We start from the raw sequence: 7,500 nt of genomic DNA, 5'->3' as shown, positions 1-7,500 counted from the left end.
ATTGTATTGTAGTTGCTTTAGGCAGAACATGTTTTATTTTTAGTTTTTTTTATCAGAAATTAGATCTCACTGCAGAATTCCCAATGTTAGACCATAATAGACACAGACTTAGATAAGGGGAGAAAATAGATGAATTGTTTTTCTACTTTTGGAATTGTGCATCATTCCTGGTGTCCTTTTCCCGTCATCCAGGGCAGAAACTGAAAGAGGCTTATCCAGAAAACATATAATAGAAGGTAAGTGTGTAAATCCTCCTCATACACACACACAGAGAGAGAGAGAGAGAGAAAGAGAGAGAGAGAGAGAGAGAACTACCCCATACCCCCACAGTTGCCCCACATCAGAGGTAGAGATGGGCCATGGGAGTCATATTATGATCATTATTATGATAAGCACCTATTGCATGGCAGAAGAAAGCTTTGCTAATTAGATGTACAGGGCCCTGTGGAGAGAGAGAGAGAGAGAGAGAGAGAGAGAGAGAGAGAGAGAGAGAGAGAGAGAGAGAGAGAGAGAGAGAGAGAGAGAGAGAGAGAGAGAGAGAAAGAACTCTCCTGGTGAATGAGGAGCCTCGGGGGGTGTTGATGATTTTGCTGATCCAGCACATAAAGACGGAGCGTCCTCAGCAGCACCCCGATAGTCCCACATCCACCTCCCTCCCCCTTCAGTCCTCCACATACATTATGTCCTCTGTGGGGCGGCTCCTGAAAGCAAGGCTGAACCCCAGCACGGGCACTAAAACAATGGTTACGTATGTAATCGCGGTTATATGAGTTTCGGATGACCACCAGAGATGGTGCTTTCAGATCACATGGCCGATACTATAGTAAAGCTATGGGGGCATGTGGATACTATAGTAAAGCTATGGGGGCATGTGGATACTATAGTAAAGCTATGGGGGCATGTGGATACTATAGTAAAGCTATGGGGGCATGTGGATACTATAGTAAAGCTCTGGGGGCGTGTGGAGAGCTCAGGGGATGAGAAGATCTACCCCAAACAGCAGCACAGTGCATCTGGATCCCATCTGGCCTTGATCCGGTCCCAATCCACTCTAGATCAGGGTCCAGTTCCGCACCGGGATTAGCCACGTGCAGTGGGTGAGCTGGTTGGTGGGGAATCTTGAAGAAGGGAGAGAGATTAGCGTAACTCAGCGACCTCACATGAGAAGGAGAGACGTTATGCTGAGTCATATCAGTGTGGTGCGCTGGTCATAGAGCTTAGAGTAGTGATGGAGTGGCTCTCCTTTAGTCACTATGTTACTGGGGCAGATGTGTGAACCTTACATGACTCTGTTTGGTCACCTTGTCTTTTATCTCTGGTGCTCCACCCCTTGTGTCTACACTGATGTGTTACTGTGTTTTTTTGGAGTAGGGAGAGATTGTTACTTCACCTTAATGTGTTTTTCTTTTTATGTTTTATTATGATATTTTCTTAATCACTCTTTGACTGTTGCCCATCTATGTAAACTTGACTTGAATGTGTGTTGTAGGTTTAAAAGCATCACTGGAGAGATTGCAGTTAGAATATGTGGATGTGGTGTTTGCAAATAGGCCAGACCCCAACACACCCATGGAAGGTAAGAGTCTTTCTTTTCTTACAGTTTGTCTTTCTCATCCCCAGCTCAACCCCTTTTTCCCCATCTCTCTCTCTCTCTCTCTCTCTCTCTCTCTCTCTCTCTCTCTCTCTCTCTCTCTCTCTCTCTCTCTCCTCTCTCTTTCTGTCCTCATACACACGTGTCTGTCCTGACTGCTCGTAATTACTCATGGTGGAGTTGTGCATCTCCCTCTGTTTGGAGTCTCTGCCACAGCAGGAGCTTGTGTAAGTGACCTTCAGGGTGGGGACGAGGGCTCTGAGGAGACGGCCCACTGCTCTGGTGTCTTCTGGGAGGACAGTGGGAGTCCCATAGCCAGTGCTGGAGAGGGAGGGGGGGGGGACGCTATTTGTCAGCGTTGGACAGAAATATTGAGTGTATTTCCTCCCTGGATGTATGTGTGTGTGTGTGTTAGTCCCACTGATGACCTTTAAAAGTGTGCGGTTCTCACGGAGCTACTGGCCCACAGCTCAGTGGCCATCTGCTCTGTCTCCTCCTCCAAAGGCCCGCGAGCACACACACACACATGTACTCATACACACACACGTGCACTCACACACACATGCACTCACACACACACACACACACTCTCTTACACAAACACGCACAGTTACACAAATATAGTCACTCACACACATTTACACTTACACACACGTAGATCTCACACACATGCACTCATACGCGCGCACACACACACACACACACACACACACACGCACTCATACACACACACATGCACTCATACACACACATTCACACACACACACACACACACACACACACACACACACACACACATGCATACATTTTCTCTCTCTCTTTCTCTCTCACTCTCTCACACAAGCACACACACAGTTTCTCTCTCTCTTTCTCTCTCACTCTCTCACACAAACACACACAGTATATACTCACTCACACACATTTACACTTACACACACGTAGATTGTCCTTCTCTCTCACACTCTTACACACTCACTCCTGTTCTCTCTCGCTCTATCTCTCAAGCACACACACACTCTCACACACACACACACACTTTTACAAACCCAGTCATACCTGCACACACACAAAGGGATCGGGGAGACGCTAGCCCCACATCCACCTGACAGGCTGTCTCTGTGTATCTCTCCATCTCTCCCTCTGCCTCTCCTTATTGTATATCTCTCCATCTCTCCCTCTGCCTCTCCTTATTGTGCCGCCTCTCTTGCCCGCCGCGCCGCGCTACGCTGGCTCTCCTCCACAATTACATGCCAGCATATCGCTTTCTGTGGAGCTTTATCTTTGAGTGCATCTCCTCTCGACGCGCAGGCTGTTTATTGCATATTTTTTTTGTCCTGCCATTTTCCCCTTTGTGTCGGTCTCCCATCTGGTCGTCTCTGGCCAACTCCTTTTCCTCTACTCTGATGCCATCGCGAGGATCGGCCGCTAATGAGAACTGCTGCTCATGAGACTGTTCTCGTACTCAAAGACAAGAGCAGCGTGTGGTGAATGGCTAATAGTATAAGCCAGACACGGCACTGAGAAAAGTGGATCCTGTTAATAGACTTCACTGTTGTGTGAGCGGTTCCCATTTGATGAGAGGAAATGGACACATACATTTTCTCCATATCTTACTGGACTCATAGAAGAAGTCTCCTAAAGGGGTCGTATGAGACTCATGTTGGACTCATGGAGGAGGTCTCCTATAGAGGTCTTCTGAGGCTCATGTTACTCTGAGAAGAATGGCCCCTGAAACAATTGTAGGTATCTTTTATCATGTCAATAATAAGATAATAATAAAATGATGAAAAGTGCATTATAAATAAAATGTATTATTATTATTATTAGTAGTAGTAGTAGTAGTAGTAGTATCAGTATTATTATAAAGATAAATACAGTCACTAATAAATATGAAACTTTGAATAAAAGTTTCAGCCAAATGAATAAGTATAGAATGAAAATCACATACATATCCTCCTTCTCAGAATTGACTCACGTACAGGAGGACTCCTCACATTGAGGGCTTGTGACAAGGCTGTCTGGCTCAGGTCTAGATGCCCCCTCTCCAGCCTCTCCAGCCTGAGCCTGATGTCCTCCCCCCCTAATGATGCGCTAATGGCTCCCTGTCGGCACTAATGAGGAGAAATCTGTGGCCGGAGTCTGGAGCCCTGGAGGAGAAGGTCTGAGGGCTGATTAGGGCTCAAGATGATGGAGGTGCTCCGGTCACTCGTTGCCTCTCCGCTCGTCTCGTCTCGCCTCGTCTAGTCTCGCCGTGCCTTGTTTGTGTCTCGTTACGGTGTCTGGACTTGGCAGAACTGGCACACTGTCTTAATGTTTATTGATATATTGGCACTTTGTTGGCAAAGTGGTGTTAATATTATGTTGGGTTGATGGACTGAATGGGACAGTAGAGACACTGTTGAGAGTTGGAGAGTTTTGTTGGTTATTTGACATTTCAAATATTTACTACTGTAAGTGGCAGGAAGTGAGTACAGTGACAGGAAGTGAGTACAGGTGTCATAGCTGTTTAGGTCCTAGTGTTCCCTATTAAATCTTTCATCTCCTAGTTTTTTTCTTTTTTTGTATTTTTGGGCTTTTTTGCCTTTATTCATACAGGATAGTACTGTAGAGAGAGACAGGAAGTGAGTGGGAGAGAAAGCTGGGGTGGGATCTGGAAATGGCCGCAGGTTGGAGTCGAACCTGGGTCCCCGTGAGCACTCGGACCCGTACATGGCACGAGCGCTCTGGCCTGTTGTGCCATAGTGCCCCCCTGTCATCTCCTAGTTTGACTGAATGTCTGGCTTGTTTCACTTGTGTGATGGTTTGCTTGATGATATAAATCTCTATCCATTACACTCTTTATCTCCTGTCATCTCTCTGCTCCATCACTCCATCACTCCATCTCTCTCTCTCTCTCTCTCTCTCCCTCCCTCCTCCCACCCTGTCTCCTCCTCTCAGAGGAGCCCTATCTGTTTTGTTGATGACTGACCCAATGATATTCGCCTAAAGTGTCTGAGTGAATCCCTTAGTCATTTAGTAGGACAAATGTCCCCCTCCTCCAGTGGTAATTTACTTTGAGTCATGAGTAAACACACACACACACACACACACGCACACGCACACAGACTGACGCACTTACAGCTCGCTAGAAACCCTTGATCCGGAGACATGCTCTTTGAAAACCAGTGAGACTTTAAATCGTGGACTTTTTAATCAACTTAAATCAGTGTTGTTTATGCATCTGTCCTACAGTCAATGTTTCTCTACTTAGTTCTCTACTCATGCTGGCTAGGTGATTTTGCCAGTGGTTGTGTCTAGTAACTGGGACTTCTTGTACTGTAGCAACTTACCTCCCTTAGTAAGCCCATGTTGCTACCTAGATTTCTAGAAATAAGCCTTTCTCTGTTTACTGTAGTTGGTGCTCACTAATGTGTGTGTGTGTGTGTGTGTGTGTGTGTGTGTGTGTGTGATTGACAGAAACGGTGCGGGCGATGACCCATGTGATCAATCAGGGGATGGCGATGTACTGGGGAACCTCACGCTGGAGTCCTATGGAGATTATGGTGAGTGAAGAACACCACTCTCACTCTCTCTCTCTCTCTCTCTCTCTCTCTCTCTCTCTCTCTCTCTCTCTCTGTCTCTCTCTCTCTATCTCACTCTCGATCTCTATCTATCTATCTATCTACAGTATCTCTAGCTATCTTCCTATCTTGCTCACTCTTTCTGTTTTTGTCCTTCTCACTATTTTCTCTCAGCTTTGTCCCCTGTGCCCCACCATTCTCTCCATCCTCTCATTCTTGTCTTGCTCACACCACACCCTCTTCTCTTCTCTCCCTCTTCTCTTCTCTCACTCTCACTCGTAGCATCTGTTTCACCCCTGGTGTCGACGCCTTCTCTCTCTCTTTCTGACCCCCTTTCTCCCCTTCTTCTTCTCTTGCTCTCCCTCTCTCTCTCTCTCTCTCTCTGTCTTTGCACCTCTTTAGCACCTCATCGCTCGTCTCTCTCTCTCTCACTCTCCCTCTCATGTTCTCTGTCTATCTTTTTCTCCCTCCCTTCCTCTGCCCCTGTGTCTGTCTCTCTCCCACGTCCGTCTGAGTTCCGCTGGACTGGCCTCATTGTGGACGAGCCTTTCTGAAAGACTTCGGGTTTTTATCGGCTCCTGACTGACTCAGCCGTGTCTCTTAATCACCCTAAAACAAACGGCGGCCCTAATGGGACCAATTAAAGAGGCCCCTTCTGCGCTCTGAGGTGGGGCCGATAGAGGAAATTAAGCCCAAAAAACTCTCTTCTCGACTGAGTCAAAGCGAGGGAGGGAGGGCGGGGAGGGTGCAGGAACTATGCAGGGTCGCCCGAGGTCTTAAAGTTTTCCAACTTTGTGCTAATATTCTTGCTGAAGTTTAGCGTTCGAGTATTGATGTGTTGTCGAGCTGCTCTTTTGCTCTATTTGTGCTTTTAGTTTAGGTGCCTTTCTTTTTTCGTCAAATTGTTATTTTGTTTGTGTTCTTTGTGCCCAGAAGCGCCTCTCTGATCCGGTTTTGAGTGTTAAGTAGGTTATTACGCACTAGCAGCGCAGCAGGCTCGCAGCCCGCAGCTGCGTGCGCTAACCCCAGACGCTAAACGCTAAACGCTAACCTCTGCGTGCCGCTGTTCCTGCTCCCGCTAACAGGAGGCGTACTCGGTGGCGCGGCAGTTCAACCAGATCCCGCCCATCTGCGAGCAGGCCGAGTACCACATGTTCCAGAGGGAGAAGGTGGAGGTGCAGCTGCCCGAGCTCTTCCACAAAATAGGTGAGAGTGTGTGTGTGTGTGTGTGTGTGTGTGTGTGTGTGTGTGTGTGGACTTATGTGAGTCTGAGTTATGTGAGTCTGTGGCTTGTGAGTCGTTTGTCTGTTTGTCTGTGTGTTGTTTTGTGTATTTGTTATCTGTCATTGTAGCCGCAGAGGTAGTGTTCCTAAGTCCCATCTGATAGTTCAAAGGAGTCCTTCTTCTACAGTGGGAGGTTCTCAATATAGCCCTGCAGAACCTGCTGTACCTGGCCAGATATTTTTATTTCTGTACTGTACTTTCAGCAGACTCAGTTTGGGACCTGACCTTAGAGACCTCACAGTGAGTCGTGCCTGCAGATCCGCAGAGTTGTGTTTTTTAATGCAGCACCCGTCTGTTACTGTTGGACATCTGTGTGTGTGTGTGTGTGTGTGTGTGTGTGTGTGTAGGTGTGGGGGCGATGACCTGGTCCCCTCTGGCGTGCGGGATCATCTCAGGGAAATACGACAGCGGGGTGCCCCCCTACTCCCGCGCCTCTCTCAAGGTACCCCCACATCCTGCACGTGTCGCCACGGCAACGCACATGTGGTTTACCATCCTGCACCTGTCTCCTCCCCTCCCACTCTCTTGCTCCCTCCTTTCCTCTTGCCTTTGTTTCTCTTTCGCCCCTCCGTTTCTCTTCATCCCGTCTTTCTGTCAATCATCTATCTTTCAGTGGCTCTTTCTTTTTTTCTTTCTTTCCTTTTCTGTACTTTTTTTCGTTTCTTCTTTCTTACTTTACCTCTTTACTTTTTCTTTCTTTCTTTCTTTCTTTCCTTGTCTTTCCTTATCTTTTTTTTTCTTTCTGTCTTCCTCTGCATGTGTTCTTTCTCCCCTCCCTGGTCCATGAGCTCCAGTTGCTGTTGTGTTTGTTGTGATGCTGTGTCTAAACTAGTGACTTGACTTCCGTATCTTTCAGATCGCCGTGTGTTGGTGTCCTCTCCTCTCCTCTTTTCTCCACTGAGCTTGCTGTGTCTGTGCCAGTCCCTTGTGACGGCATGCACTGCTGGGCGTCTCTCTCTCCCTCCCTCTCTCTCTCTCTTTCTCTTTCTTTCTTTCTTTCTTTCTTTCTTTCTTTCTTTCTCTCTCTTTCACCCATCTCTAGACCTCTTCTAGTGAACTGTTGTT

The 7,500-nt window shown here is 47.3% G+C and overlaps 1 protein-coding gene across 4 annotated transcripts in view; it reads left to right on the top strand.

Annotated features, from left to right (window-relative positions):
• kcnab2a (potassium voltage-gated channel subfamily A regulatory beta subunit 2a) overlaps positions 1 to 7,500 on the top strand; it is a 139,602-nt gene that overhangs the window by 120,418 nt on the left and 11,684 nt on the right. For all 4 annotated transcript variants that reach the window (XM_062544358.1, XM_062544354.1, XM_062544355.1 and 1 more), the window contains 5 exons: positions 193 to 236; positions 1,490 to 1,576; positions 5,048 to 5,133; positions 6,237 to 6,357; positions 6,783 to 6,877. In XM_062544358.1, coding sequence (XP_062400342.1) covers positions 193 to 236; positions 1,490 to 1,576; positions 5,048 to 5,133; positions 6,237 to 6,357; positions 6,783 to 6,877 — 433 coding nt within the window. The remainder of the gene's footprint in view (positions 1 to 192; positions 237 to 1,489; positions 1,577 to 5,047; positions 5,134 to 6,236; positions 6,358 to 6,782; positions 6,878 to 7,500) is intronic.

Source organism: Sardina pilchardus, chromosome 9, assembly GCF_963854185.1.
Source record: "Sardina pilchardus chromosome 9, fSarPil1.1, whole genome shotgun sequence".
NCBI lineage: Eukaryota > Metazoa > Chordata > Actinopteri > Clupeiformes > Clupeidae > Sardina > Sardina pilchardus.
The sequence above is the reverse complement of the archived record's forward strand: the minus strand, read 5'-3'. Positions and strand labels throughout refer to the sequence as shown.